General features: G+C 41.6%; 1 protein-coding gene across 6 annotated transcripts in view; it reads left to right on the forward strand.

The window, feature by feature from the left end:
- LOC123102545 (uncharacterized) overlaps positions 1 to 3,856 on the forward strand; it is a 7,829-nt gene extending 3,973 nt beyond the window's left edge. For 3 of the 6 annotated variants that reach the window (XM_044523936.1, XM_044523935.1, XM_044523934.1), the window contains exons 3-6: positions 1,684 to 1,796; positions 2,112 to 2,963; positions 3,082 to 3,231; positions 3,317 to 3,856. In XM_044523936.1, the coding sequence (XP_044379871.1) occupies positions 1,684 to 1,796; positions 2,112 to 2,963; positions 3,082 to 3,231; positions 3,317 to 3,730 (1,529 nt within the window). In that variant the 3' untranslated portion in view covers positions 3,731 to 3,856. The remainder of the gene's footprint in view (positions 1 to 1,683; positions 1,797 to 2,111; positions 2,964 to 3,081; positions 3,232 to 3,316) is intronic. The other 3 variants (XM_044523937.1, XM_044523938.1, XM_044523939.1) reach the window with 1 other exon arrangement.
- The last annotated feature ends 12,428 nt before the right edge of the window (positions 3,857 to 16,284 follow it).

Below are 16,284 nucleotides of genomic sequence, written 5' to 3' on the forward strand. Positions count from 1 at the left end.
GGGTGTGAACTAAGTCTATAATTATATGCTGCAACCGACCAATACCTTGGTAACAAGCTTGGGAACAGAATGCACAAGAGATATTGGCCTGAAATCTGAGACCTCCAAAGGGGTGTCTTTCTTGGGCAGTAAGGTAATTAGGGCAGTGATAATACCTTTGAGATCAACCTTGTGCTTATAGAAGTCTGTGAAAAAGTTGATAATATCATGTTTTATCAAATGCGCAAACTTCTTGTAGAATTTATTAGTGAAGCCATCAGGCCCTGGGCTCCTGTTTTGGAGAGTTTTGGATGGCAGAAACAATTTCTTCCCATGAGAAAACATCAATTAAACCAGCCGAGCCGACTTCCTCATATAACATGTTAAGCAATTATTATTTGTGTGTGGCTAGCTCTCATCTAGATGAGAATTAACTAAGCCTCGTGTAATTTCTACACCATTTGGTATTAGATTCCTGCGATTTTTTTCTTTCTTGTTTAATTAATCAGATAGTATAGATGTTAGATAGGACTTTACTATTTCTCATACAAATCCATTATTTATATATTGTATTTGCATGACCAGTTTCAAGATTTGAGCATCCATACAGATAATGAAAAGAAGTAATGAAGGAACTCTGAACAGCTTACATATCCTTTCCGCCGTGAAGAGCATCAAAGAACCGAAGAACATGTCGAGCATGTGACATCAATAAATTGTGCTCCACGGTCTGTCTGAAGACCATCCATCAAAGCACAACTGAAACACACAACACCCACATCACCACACAAGAAGGCGAACTTCTCCAACACCACAACGGAATAGATGCAGGAAGCCAACACCAATAAAGAAACGAACGAAAGTATACAACATCCACACAGTGAGACAAACACAGAGCACATTGGCGCCCCACATCAGCGCAAACCTCTGCCCCACGCTACAACATAGACGCCACAGTACATAAGGCCCCAAGCCCAATCTAATGCAGGCGAGAACGCAACAACATAACTGTACGCACACGCTGCAGTGCAGCCCCGCAGCCAAGAAAACCCGCCACCCTATTTGCTGCAGCAAAACACAACCCTAACCCGAGCAGAAACATAATGATGGCCATCGATAGAACCCACTAGAAAATCCAATGCCATCAGGAGAGCGCCCTGAACCACCACTAGGTGACCTCTGCCATCCGATCCATAAAGATTACGCCGGCCCGCCACACGAATCCAAAGCGAACGGAGCAAGTATGCTGACAAACCTTTCCAGGCACAGGTACAGGAGCAGAGGAGCCGACCATGTCCAGCATCCCACTGAACCCATAGGCGGCACTAGCTTCACTCCCTTGCCAAACCGCCCTCCCTCTCTTCCTAGGAAAACAACAGAGCGTGGAAGCTACGTGAAGACAAAGAAATTCCGTACGAGTGACACGTGAAATGCGGGGCTGGAGCCAAATGGCACCGGCGCTTAATCCTGCTGACCATCGGGGTCCAGCCGAGGGCAATGCCCGGAGCGCTCATAGGCCCCTATTCCTAGGTAGCATAGAGTTTTTAAGGATTGAAGACACCTATCTATCATGTATTTTTTGTGTTACATTACCTATTATTATTTGTCCAATAGCTAGCAAAAAATGTAACCTCAAATGTGCCCGCCTTAGATTGTCTATGCATAATCACCTTAGAGTAACCATATCTGATGGATGTGTTGCAGATGGATCGATTACTTCTACATCCAAAAGAGACGACTGGCTTCTCTGTCGAGAAGATGGTAAATCTCTTCTTTGTGGTAAGCGATTGAGAGATTCAGTGTCAAACCTCCCACAGGTATGTTACAGTATAACATATTGGTTGCAGGGGACTTATATTGCAAGTAAAATATCACTTTGTTCTAACTACACAAATTGATGTCGACCTAAGTTTGGTAGCTATAAGGCCACTTGCAATGCATAGTGTCATGTAGCCGTATCATAGTGCATGATACTACTTTAGTGCATGATACTACTTTAGTTTGTACAATCACATTACATAGTATCGTACACTGGTGTTACATTGTCATTTCATTTATTTATTGTGGAATCCGTCGCATTAACCATTTGCCCTTATGACCCAAATGATGATCGATCTTTCATGCTTCTGCAGGACATCTGGTGCCACATACATTCTCTGATGCCAATGCAAGATTCTGCTCGTTCTGCTTGTGTATCACATGCATTTCTAGATTCATGGAGACACCATCCGAACCTCATCTTAAATAAGAAAACGCTGGGCTTGGAACAAAATGCATGTGGAAAGGGTGATATGGCGAGGGCTTTCACTAGCAAAGTTGACCAGATTCTGAAAAACCACTCACACACTGCCACGAAGATACTCAAGCTTGACATGTTTGATTGTCACGATTTCTACATTTCTTGTCTCAATAATTGGCTTGAGATTGCTATTACACCAGGGATTGAAAAACTGGTCCTTTTTCTGCCTTCGGGATACCAAGAAGTGTACACCTTCCCATGCTCACGTTTATTTGGTCAGAATGGAAGCTCACTTCGGTATCTTCATCTCAATTACTGCACCTTCCGTCCTACAGTTGGATTTGGTTTCTTGAGAAGCTTAACAAAGCTGTATTTGCGTAATGTGAGGATTACAGGGGGAGAGTTAGGGTGCCTTCTTTCTAATTCTTTGGCTTTGCAGCGGTTGGAACTCAGGTATTGCAGTGAAATAATCTGCCTGAAGATACCATGCGTGCTGGAGCGACTAAGCTGCCTCACTGTTTCTGCATGCAATGCGCTGCAAATTGTTGAGAGCAATGCTCCGAACCTCTCCACCTTCAACTTTGATGGCGACATAGTACAGCGCTCTCTCAGACAACCATTGCAAGTTAAGGACCTATATATGATATGTCCAAATGAGTCAAACCTTCTCTGCTACGCTATTACCAAGCTTCCATATGTTGTGTCAAACATTGAAGATCTTAGATTGTCTTCAATTAGTGGTGAGGTATAATCTAAATCTCAGTATTATTAAATACTACTTGCCACCTTTGTGATACTTCTGTCAGTACTCATGCATGCATGCCCTATGTCATCAATTAATATGAGAAGACATCTTTATGCAGAGGGTTAATACACCGATGCCAGCTGCGAAATTCCTCCACCTCAAGTTCTTGGAAATTTATCTTGATGGAGATCTTTCCCCAGGATATGATTATTTGTCTTTGGTTTCTTTTCTCGATGCTTCTCCTGCTTTGGAGACTTTCATCTTCCGTGTAAGTCAACTTTTTAGCCAAGCTATATTGTACCTGTGACAAACCATATAAGATAGTGACCGACATTTGTTTTGACGCTGTGCAGGTGGATCAGGATGAAATGCTGTTTGATTCGATTTCGGGGGGTGCCTTACAAATGAGGAAGATGCCTGAACACAAGCATGACAGCCTCAAGAATGTGAAGATTCTTGGCTTCTGCTCTGCAAAGAGCATGGTTGAGCTAACATGCCATATTCTAGAGAATGCTACATCACTGGAATGTATCACCTTGGACACCATATATGATGCAGAAGACGAAGACTTTGTCGGTAGATGTTCTGAAACTTCTGCATGGAGATCCGGTAAATGCTCCCCCCAGACAAGTGAGATGATGTTGGAATCTAATAAAGCTCTTATCGCCATTGAGGGATACATCGTGAGGAAAGTTCCCTCTACTGTTAAATTAAATGTTCGGGGGGCCTGTAGCCGGTGCCATACTCCAGAGCTGATCTTGAGTTGAAGGTTTATTAAATACACTACCGGATCCACATAATACAAGACATTTTGGTTTCTTTTTAAGTCATTGTTTTAAATTTGACCAAATCTACAGTAATAAAATATTTCACAAGGGGTCTAATGATGCTAATCCGTTGTTGTAGGTATTCATATTTTTTCTATTAAATTAAAAAAAATACAGACCCAGTTCAATGTTATCGATTTATGGATAGATACGAATGCACAAAGTGTTTTAACTCTTACACAACAAAACCGAATTGTAACTTATTTCTGCTATTGAATTATGAGATCTTTGAAAGTAGATCTCATATATATGTTTGAGCAGTTATTTCGGGCTAAAAGTTCCAAAAACTGTAATATGTGAGTTACCAGGCTATTTAGAAAATAGTCATCAGAATCAACATAGGCCTTGCTCTGTGCAGTTCCTTTTACTACCTTTTTCGGCTAGTGACATACTATGAGTACCGGAATATTTGCAAATGGTCATTGGTCTCAGTTGGTTTCACGTGGATTTTCCGAGGACTCATTTTGAAGTTCAGCTATTAGCGGTCCCTGACAGGTAAATTACCTGGCTATTTACAAACGGACTTGCTAAGATCGGTGTATGGTCAAACACACGGTCTGTAGTGGTTGGATTCTGGACCTAAGATTCCTGTCAAAAAAAATAAAAATCAACACAGTACAATTAAAGTCGCTCACATATGAGTACACACTCACCCCTATGATGCTCACATACACACCATAGACGTCTCGCAGTCGACGGAAACGTCTCCTCCCACTGAACAAACAACGTCGGGACCTGAAATAAATCTAGGAATAATGCAAGCACCAGTGTCAAGTCTAAGACTTGAACCTTGATGGGTTAGGGATACCATTGTTCTCTTAACCATCCAACCACAGGTTGGTTCACTATTCATGTGAAATTTAGTTGTTAGGTGTTATGTATGCAGCTTTTTCTGTATGTTGTGTGCTTGCACGAACTCTGAAGTTCGGAGTGTGTTGTATTTGGGCATTTTATCTTTACCGCCTTTGAGCTTACTTGCGGGCTTTTCTGTTTTTTATGAGTATTTTTATTGTCATTGTTTTTTTTCTGTTCACGGTGAAAATTTGACAAACAGATCGGTGTATGGTCGTTTTCTTTTTTTTTTTTGCAAAAAGGCCTAAAGCCCTATATTAAGTATCACAGGTCCTCCTCTAGGGTTCTTCTGTCCTCCGACAACGTGTCGTCGTGAGTTGGTTTCATCCGGCTGACCGTTGTTCAGCCTTCGGATCCCCTCTCTCCTACTCGCCCCTCTACTTCTCGGGCTGATCTAGGGGACAATCTGATTGTCACCCGACCTTGGTCGTGAGCGGACGTAGCTGGGGTTAGGGCGTTCTTCTGTTTGTTCATGAAGATTGAGAGATGGCTAGTCAGACAGCGGGAGGTGGCTCTCAGGAGCTAGGGAAGGATGATCCGAGCTTCCACTCAAGCTCCTGGCGCTACAGGAAGATGAACTTGATGATATCATCTGGGAAGAGGAGATCGATGCCGCCAAAATTAGGCCGAATTTGTTGGCTTTGGGACACTTGTTAACAGGGAAGACCGTCAGCCAGAGTGCTCTAATAGCTGACAGGAGAGCTGCTTGGAACCCTGCCTAGGCTGTGGTGTGGAGGAGGATGAATGTGAACTTGTTTTCAATCCAATTCAACTGTCTAGGGGGTCAGAACAAGGCAATGCACCACAGTCCATGAGATTTTCGTGGGTATGCAATTATCATAGTTAGTACTCCCTCCGTTCCAAAATATAGTGCTTCCTCTATTCCCGTGCTTCAACTTTGATCATAAATTTAATCAACGAGACCGACTGCGGCGGGAGTAAAAGTTATATCAATGAATTCGTATTCAAAAGAAGTTTTCAATTATATAATGTTTTTCTCCCGCCTCAGTCAGTCTTGTTGGTTAAATACTTAAATTTATGGTCAATGTTAGACCTCGGGAAGTGCGGGCACACAATATTTTAGAATGGAGGGAGTATGGTGGGTTTTCCATCTTAGAGAAGGTACCACTTGATAAACTTTAAAACATGGTCTCAAATTCACAAGCTACCGGATGGAGTTCTGAAGAACAAATCTTTCTTGCAGAACCTGGCAAGCCGTATAGGAGAAGTGCAAGAGTTACAAGTCACTCTGCCTAATGGGTTTATAGCAGAGTTAATTCAGGTGAGAGTTAAGCTGGATGTGCATAAGAAATTAACCTCGGTAGTGAGATTTACAAAGGCTGGGAGACAGAAAAGTATAAGGTGAAATTTGAAAAACTTCCAACCTTTTGCCATGCCTGCGGTATAATTGGACACTCGCATGAAGAGTGCGGATCAGGTGAGCACGATGTAACCAAATTTGGATGGGGTCCATTTTTATTAGCTCATCGTAGAGGCAATGGAGGTAGTTGAGGACTACCATTTCAAGTTTGCCATCCTCATTCTTCTTTTGTGGGGAATTATCATCCGACAATGAGTCCTCAGAGAACAAATCAATGAGAGAGTTTATCTATAATGCAGAAATCCTTTGGGACATTAAAGAAATGTGCGAGCTAATTCGTCGAATACCTTGGGGATGAAAAAAAGCATCGACGAAGCAGCATGTGTTGGGAAACGTATTAGAAAACAAAGAAAATGCGCCCTACGATCAAACAGGAACCTATGAAGATGTGGTTTGGATCAGATCGTTACCAACTCCGAGTTGCAGCGGAAGAAGAGTCGGTGTAGATCGCACTTGAAGTCACTCGAACCCTGGATGAACGATTCCGCAAACTGCTCACGAACAGTCACTCGAATGGAAGACCAAAAGCATGCCCTCTCCACGGTTTGCAAGCATACAGTCTTCAAGATCCGGCAACGCTTCACCGTCCAGAACTAATCATCGCCGGAGAATTAGAGGGAGGAGATTAGAACCACGATGTGCTTCTAATTATGAGGATTAGAGGATCTATATCTAGCTCTAATTGAAACAATTAGAACTAGAGGAGGCTCCAAAAACTTATGTATTCAAAAGTGCCTATAACCTCTACTTCCTCCATTTTTGTATACAAGGCCACTATCAAAATTACAATTTGCAGCTATACAAGGCCACTAACACAAATCGATGTAAAATTGATGAGGTTTGCATCGTACTAGCAACCGAAGACATTAATACCTCATGCATGCGTGCGGGAGTGAGAAAATTGATTTGCATGCACCATATTAATCAACCAACGAGGAGTGAGAGAGTTGTCTTATTGTGTGTTGAGAGAAAAATACACATTAATTAACACGTCAAGCAAGGAGAAAAGACTAGTTTGCAATATTAGTTTAAGTAGCCATTAATTTCTATCTCAGTACCTGTAATATGAGTTTGTGAGCTTGTATATAAAAAAGAAGGGAGTAGTATATATAGGTTGGAGGGAGAAGAGGGGGCGCCAGAAGGGGGAGGACTCCTCCCCTCCTCCTCTCCCACTCTAATTCGGCATTCCAAAAGGGGCTAAAGGGGATGCCCGTTGGAACGCAACGGTATGGCGGACGAGCTCGCCTGCTCCTGTTATATGGGCCAATAGCACAACGGCTGGATAGGAGTAGTATTTATGGCGGATGGAAATGCTGGCATGTATACGTCAGTGATACAGTACGCGTACATGAATGGGCCTACATGATGGGGCAACGGAGTTAGTCATTGCCGTGACGGCCGGACGTGATAAATGATAATGTTCGATTGGTTCACGATCGTTGATGGCCGCAAAAAGATATGTGTCGTGGTTAGATTCCAGCTTTTCGCCCATGTCAGCGTTGAATAAACGTGCATGCATGACTACCTGATTCTTCTAGCTGTTCGTACTCGTGATGCATTTGGCTTTATCATTTTGTTTTCTCCTCGTCAATAGGTGTTCCTCTTGGAATGGATGTACTTTGGATATGCGAACGGGCCAAAAATCACTCTTTTGACTTTGATTGATGAGTTTAGCATGAAATAATTCATATTTAAAAATTCATGATCCAACATTTTTCACTACCATCTGCAACGGTAGGATAGAGGAGCTACCGACGGAGTCAATAGCGGTAGGCTCTGATCCATGCTTGCTAAATGTTGCAAACAGCTAGTCAGCTACCGTCGATGTTTGACAGCGGTAGATCATATGAGACTACCGTCATGTTCTCCGGCATTAGCTAAAACTACCAAACACGCAGTCAGGGTAATTCCAACGGTGTACCAGATTAAAACAAACACATCATACATCTGTGAACGCGTCTGAACACGTCCGTGGACAAGGATACGACAACAGGTCATACAATTATGTGCATCAAAGTTTGATTGCGGATAGTTGGAGTGATCGCGGACGTGGGAGAGGTCGCGCGGGAGAGGGTTTAGGTGGGACCGCCATGTAGGGCGCTTACATGGCTGAATTGTAAAATAAATCGTGTGCGTGCTCATTTAGGTTTTTCCCAATAATAGTAATAATTGTTTAAGTAATAATGGTATGGACTATTGTTAAAAAAATATTTTACTTATTTGTAAGTTTGTAAGTGATTGCCACTGGCCTATGCATATATATGGCAGGAAGAATATAGTACGGAAACCAATATTCAAACAAAACTTCATAGAAACCATGTTTTAAAGCTTCAAAAAAATCAAAAAAAATGTGGAATGTTAAGAGAATGATGTTCTATTGTCATGTGAAATTTCAAGTAAAAACCCATTACAAGATACGAGCTATTACAAAGAAAAATGCAGCAATGAATAGTGACATTACTGTTCAACACTATTCAATGTTGATGTTGTTTTTTTATAGCTCACATCTCATAACATGTTTGAACTTGAAATATTGCATGGCAATAGAGAATCACCCTCTTAACATCCCATATTTTTTTGAGATTTTTCAAAAAACTTCAAAATATAATTTTCTCGTGGTTTTCATCAGTTTCCACCGAATGTTGGTGTTCGTATGACATTTTTCATATATGCCGCTGGTCCCAAAACATATACATCTTGAAAAGTACGCAACCAATTAATTCATTGAAGAAAGATGGACGACTACAAAGGAAAGCTCTTCCTCTAGGTCACAACAATGTAGAGCAACTTGAAACATGGACCTAATTTATGAAAGGTAAAAACTTGGTAGCTATCACATGGCCAATGCAGCAAAACACAAAAGGTGCAAACAGAACGTGTATCCAGTTTATCGTTCACGTCTTCTATCGCTTTTTGAATTTTCAAATCGGCAAAATAAAAAGAAAAAAACTATGGTCTTAGAATATTTTGACATTGACTTGCATTAGCACATGTAAAAATAGCACTTGTGTGGTTAAGATTTTTTTTTAGTCAAAACAAACTGGATACATTTTTTATTTGGATTAATACTGCTTTCACTTTCTAATTTTTGTACACTAAAGCAAAGATGGGATTTACATCACAAAATCTGTACTTTCTTAATTCATGTACGCTAAAGTAAAAATATGTTGTTTTCCCACAATAATCCATATCCAATACTCCCTACCCTGCGATCTAGAGTAAGTGTTGTGTTGATCTAAGATTAGTTTAAAATTGCGACAATTATTTTGGATCGAAAAGAGTATTAATTAGAAAAATTGTTCTTTGTTATTGGGCAAAAACAAAATAAAGAAAAAAATTGCCAGATTGCCACTCTGAAGAATCGAACCCAACACCTTTCAGGTTTTATTGTTTTGAGAATCACACCTTCTAGCATTATTAAGGTTCAGAACATTGGGCGATGAGTACAGATTTGTAGACGTTGTTCTCATGGCGTGAGGGGCGCGCACTGTGTTGTGGGTCCGAACCAGAATCTTTAATATGTAAGGGCGTTTCGTACTACATCTAAACTGCGTACAATACTAGCCCAGTCTCCGATCCCAACAAGAACAGGCGCTCGACGATAACGTGAGCACGCGAGGACGAGCGCTCCTATGAGATTTCGATGCCCGTTGATACTAAATTAAATATAAAAGCCTCTTAGCTATTATTAAAGCCTTTTATTTATTATTAATTTGACATCATCAAAAACACTTTTCATCTATATATTATTTTTCGGAAATATTCGGTATTGCCCGATAAATTCCAAAACCCTTTCGATGACCCCGAAACGCTTTCGGATCCTCTCGGAACTATTTCAAATATTAATGAAACAATTTCATAAATATTTTCTTGTTACTCTTGTCCTACTAACACTCAACAGATCATAATTACCTTAAGCGTGTGACCCTGTAGGTTCGGTAAAACATAGACATGAACAAATCCCCTTTTGTTTAATGACCGATAGCGGAATCATGGACGTCCATATCGATCCCTATGAGTACACAATGACATTCGAGTGAACCTTTGGTTGTCATGTGCTATTCCTTTTGCTTCGCGATACTTTACAAAACCCGGGGTGAGATATATCATTACCCCTTTGAGTCATACACATGCTTTCTATATCGTCTCCTTGTTACCGATTTTGTTCTTCTTTCTCGTTGACATGTTTCGGTATCCCCGCGACATAGTCACCTGTGTCTGGACAGACGCCGAGAGGGCCTGATACGTCTCTAACGTATCTATAATTTTTTATTGTTGCATGCTATTATATTATCTGTTTTGGATGTTTTATATGCATTAATATGCTATTTTATATTATTTTTGAGACTGACCTATTAACCTAGAGCCCAGTGTCACTTTCTGTTTTTTCCTTGTTTTTGAGCTTCGCAGAAAAGAAATACCAAATGGAGTCCAAACGGGATAAAACTTCACGATGATTTTTTTGGACTAGAAGACGTCCAGGAGACTTGGAATGCAAGTCAGAAGAGCCACGAGGCGGGCCAAGGGTGGAGGGCACGCCCTGCACCCAGGGGGTAGGGCGCGCCCCCTACCTTGTGGGCCCCACATGACCTTCCTGACCTTTTTCTTCCTCCTATATATTCACATATATTCCCAAACCACTAGAAGCATCCACAAAATCATTTTTCCACCACGGCAACCTTTTGTTCCCGTGAGATCCCATCTTGGGGCCTTTTTCGGCATCCTGCCGGAGGAGGATTCGGTCACGGAGGGCATCTACATCAACTCTATTGCCCTTCCGATGAAGCGTGAGTAGTTTACCTCAGACCTACGGGTCCATAGCTAGTAGCTAGATGGCTTCTTCTCTCTCTTTGATTCTCAATACCATGTTCTCCTCGATGTTCTTGGAGATCTATCCGATGTAATCTTCTTTTGCGCTGTATTTGTCGAGACCCGATGAATTGTGGATTATGATCAACTTATCTATGAATATTATTTGAATCTTGTCTGAATTCTTATATGCATGATTTGATATCTTTGTATTTCTCTTTGAACTATCGGTTTGGTTTGGCCAACTAGATTGGTTTTTCTTGCAATGGGAGAGGTGCTTAGCTTTGGGTTCAATCTTGCGTGATTTTATCCAGTGACAAAGTAAGGGTAGCGAGACACATATTGAATTGTTGCCATCGAGGATAAAAAGATGGGTTTATATCATATTGCATGAGTTTATTCCTCTACATCATGTCATCTTACTTAAGGCGTTACTCCGTTCTTTATGAACTTAATACTCTAGATGCATGTTGGATAGCGGTCGATGTGTGGAGTAATAGTAGTAGATGCAGGCAGGAGTCGGTCTACTTGACACGAGCGTGATGCCTATATTTCATAACCATTGTCTTGGATATCATCATAACTTTGCGCTTTTATATCAATTGCTCAACAGTAATTCGTTCAACCACCTTATTATTTGTCTTCATGAGAGATGCCTCTAGTGAAACCTATGGCCCCCCGGGTCTATTTTCATCATATTAGTTTCCGATCTACTATTTTGCAATCTTTTATTTTCAGATATATAAACCAAAAAACCCAAAAATATTTTATCTTTTGTTTAGTTTTATTTATCTATCTTTATCAGATCTCACTTTTGCAAGTGACCGTGAAGGGATTGACAACCTCGCGTTGGGTGCAAGTGTTTGATTGTTTGTGCAGGTATCGGTGATTTGCGCGTTCTTCTCCTACTGGATTGACACCTTTGTTCTTAACTGAGGAAAATACTTATCTCTACTTTGCTGCATCTCCCTTTCCTCTTCAAGGAAAAAATCAACGCAAGCTCGCAGAGACCTAGAATATCTCTCCATCGTAGGAGGAGCAAATTCCACTCTCGAGCTATCTAGTCCCTTGTCAAACTTTCTAATGAACATATAAGTTGTTGTTATGATCACCGTGTTACATATGACGTTTGAGCAAACCCAAAGTTCATCGTATGGAAAGAAGCGATTACGATACTCTCATGGTATAAGGAACTAAATCACACGTTAACACTTCGTGTTTTAACAATTGACTTCTGGTGATATTATTTCAAAGTATAACATACAAGTTTGGGTCGATTTAATATGATCATTTTCCTAACATCATATTCTCAATGTTGTTTTAGGACTATCATTACACCTGACCGAAAAATATGATCACCAACAACACTTGAGCTAGTCTTAGAGGCGAGATTCGAAATCTTATTTTATCGTTTATCATTCCACACGTTCATATGAGGTTTCCACTAAATCGCATATTTCAGGATCATAACAGTTATAGCATATAATATAAACTCTCAATTATGAACATATAAATATAATAATACGATATTATTGCCTTTAGGGCATATTTCCGACAGCATGAAGAAGGTCTGACGAGGCAGCCAGCAGGTGGCTACGAGAGGCTGTCGAGCGACCGACAAGTGGCGTCCAGAAGGTGGGAGGCGGGCAGGTAGAATGCTCGAGCGGCGGGCGGCTCGTCTAGGTGATGCTGGAAGGTGGCGCTTTGATTGCAGGGTGATGCGGGGAGGCGGCGGATGACTCCGCTAACCGGCCGCCGACACAAGACGATCGCGGAGATGCCTTGAAAATCCGATAGTTGCCTCTCATCACGTTTAGGAGAAAGTTAATGGGAAGGGTCATCTCCCTGGACAGAAGGCAAGTTGGGCTGATTATATGAGCCTATAATTTTTTCGTGTTTTACGGGGCTTGTTGGAGCACTTTTTTTTTGCATAACTCCCCCGAAATCAGAACATTTGTTGGAAAAGGGACTTGATAGAGATGTTCCCTAAAATATTACTTGTTTTGGGGGAGTTGAGTAAAAAGGGCTCCAACATATCACACAAACACAATTTTTATGGGACCTTGTATAATCTGTCCAACTTTCTCTCTATCTAGAGAAAGATGACCCTTTCCTTAAAAGTGTCATGAGCGTGTCATCACCGGAGTCCCACCCCCGCCGCCGCCGAGCATCGTCGTTCGCTATGCGCCGCCTCGAGCGTGCCACCATAAACAAATCACTTATAAGGGATGTTTTCACAGGATCTGCTAAAGCACCTTATCTATACCCCCCCCCTCGTAAATTATATACACACACCCTATAAAACCATTTTTGTGTGAACTGAAACTTACACTGCAGATCAATCAGCCGCGGTCTGGAATGCATGCTCTAAGAGCATCTCTAATAGATAATGTAGATGTATAAATAACCGTCTTTTACATCATTAGGACCCAAAACACCCCGCCAATAGATGATTCAGATGTATAAAATTTTACTACAAATTTACATCTAATGTAAATGCATTATCAAGTGATGCAAAGATACATCAATTGGCTGTGTGTGATGTCAACGGCCAGTTGCCGCGCAAACGCCCAATTGTCACCGGGAAACTTCCAGCCGCCCGCCACCGGTGATTTTTCCCCAGGAATGCCTCCACCGCCCGTTCATCCGTCTACCCCGAGACCTGGTCGCCCATCCCTGCCGCCTGATAGAGGCGAGGGTGTCCCGATCTTTCGATGAGATGATAACTATCGATTTGGTGGAGCCGACTTTGACGATCCGACTACAAACGTGCACGATGTTGCGCCTTAGCAATCGCTAAACCAATCTCCTGAGGTTACTGACGATGCCAGAAGCACGATCAGCCTGACCACGAAGGTCTATTCCTACACGCAGTCGAAGAACAAGCAAGAATATGATAATGCAATCTGAATATTGCAAATATAGATGAAGTATTGATAATGGTGGGGATCCGTAAGCGGTCTTGGTCTGGTCGTTGGACACAAACGAAGTACACGAAGTTGCAATGGCTAACTTTTAACTAAACAAATCCCAAGAAAAAAGCTACTAGATGGATCTACTTATATAGGAGCAAGGGGTGGCGGCCAAGGAGTTGGGAGGACGTCCCAAGGAAGCCTAAAACCAACCCTAGGTAGTACAAGGCTCATGGGCCCAAGTGGAGGTGATGCAACACCTTTGAACTTGTTGTTTGACTCGGATTCTGCTGCAGCGTCAGATTGTTTCATCCATATCTCAACTCTCCGGATGAATTTAAAGGTGAATCCAATTGGGTTGGAAAGAGGACGAAATCTACTTTCCAAGAAAAAAAGAATCACGCAATTCGGAGTCCTTATGAAAAAGTTGTTGGCATTTTGAGTCAGGTATGTCTGTGCAGTCCGAATCTGAATTCAGAACGTGAGAGACTTGGACTCTATCTTCTCTTGACCCAAAAGTGACGTGATAGGACTTTTTGAACAGAACCTAAACTTCTCTTTTTGCCTTATCTTCATATATGGATTGTACAAATGTCCCATACACCTGCAATTAGACAAAACACAAAACTGTGTGAAGTATTTTTGTTCTGGATAACATAAATAGATTATTGAATAGTTTGCACTAGAAATCACCTGACAAATATGCATATATGCAATATTTTTGGTCGTATCCAAGGTAGTCATGTCCTCAGCATCCTCCCCTTCTTGAAAACAAAGCCGTCCTCGGCGTTGCTTAATCTGAAATGTGGCTAACAAAGGAGACAAGGTATACATGTTGTATATGTATATGTCATCCATTTTTACTTCCCATGGATTTTGCACATATGACACATGTATACATGAGTAACTTTCATAGTTAATAAAATATAAAGCCAAAATATTATCACAAGAAGTAGAAGGCATGAAAGTATTGCAACTCAGTTTGCACATATAAGTGAAGCTCTTATTCATATGAAAAGATTGACAATATTCATCATTAAACCATCCCAACATTGGTGAATAAACCTTACTTGCATCAAATTTACATGCTACAACATGCTTAAATAAGCAAACATGCAATAAGTCATTTGACACAGAATCATCTCCAAGATTAGAGATCATATCAAAATGATTAGACATTGGTTCTTTTGCATCAAAAGTTAATTCATTAGGTGCACTCAAAATTGTTGGTATTTCAGTTGTTTGATCACATGACGCATTCATGACAGTAACATGATTCTCTAAAATAGGTGATGCGCTCAAATCAACAGGTAACTCAACACATGATGTATTCAAGTTAACTAGGCATGCATCATTCTCATGTGAAGTTATATCATCAATACCTTTACAGGTACCTTGTCGCAAAGATGTAGCTGATGTAGGTACGGATGATGGCAATGTACCATACTCTTGAGATGATGTCGCGCTCACAATCTGAGGCGTGGCTGCTCTAGTAGGTGCAACCATGGAGGAACCAAGCGGTGGTGGTGAGCATGAACTAGAATAGTAGTTGTTGTAGTCACCCAATGCATCCTCCTGTAACTGTCTCTCAAATGTACAAGCACGAACATACATACCAGTAATGCAACGAGGAATATACTGAAATCGTGCCTGAATATCATGGTTCAAACCACCAAAAAATCCGTTCATTGTATCATCCTCAGATTCTTCTATGTCACAATGATACATATAAGATTTGAACTCTTGGTAGTAAGCATGAACAGTGTTGTTGCCTTGTTTAAATTGTTCAAATTTGCGAAGCAATTCATGACGATAATAAGGAGGGAAAAATTGTTGTCTCATTACATGTTTCAAATCTTTCCAAGTTGTGGGTTGGTTATCAATGGTTTTCTTACAATGCACACTCCACCAAACAGAAGCAAAACCAGTAAATGCTCTAGTGGCAGCTCATACTCGCTCAAGTTCAGAAAAGTCATGGTGACTAAAAACTTGTTCTACTTCAAGCTCCCAAGCTAGATAAATAGCAGGATTAAATCTACCCTCAAATGTGTTGGGGAACGTTGCAGAAAACAAAAATTTTCCTACTCGTTTCACCAAGATCATCTAGGAGTTCATCTAGCAACGAGTGATTAGATGCATCTACATACCTTTGTAGATCGCGCACGGAAGCGTTCAAAAGAACGGTGATGATGTAGTCGTACTCGACGTGATCCAAATCACCGATGACCAGCGCCGAACGGACGGCACCTCCGCGTTCAACACACGTACGGGACGGGAGATGTCTCCTCCTTCTTGATCCAGCAAGGGGGAAGGAGAGGTTGATGAGGATCCAGCAGCACGATGGCGTGGTGGTGGATGCAGGGCGTCACAGCAGCAGGGCTTCGCCGAGACTACGAGGGAGAGACGTAACGGGGGGGGAGATGAAGGCGCCAGGGGCTGGTGTGTTTCCCTCCTCTCCCCCCCACTATATATATGGGTGCCAAGGGGGGGCGCCGGCCCTAGTAGATGAGATCTACTAGGGGGTCGGCGGCCAAGGGGAG

This window comes from Triticum aestivum, chromosome 5A (assembly GCF_018294505.1).
Source record: "Triticum aestivum cultivar Chinese Spring chromosome 5A, IWGSC CS RefSeq v2.1, whole genome shotgun sequence".
NCBI lineage: Eukaryota > Viridiplantae > Streptophyta > Magnoliopsida > Poales > Poaceae > Triticum > Triticum aestivum.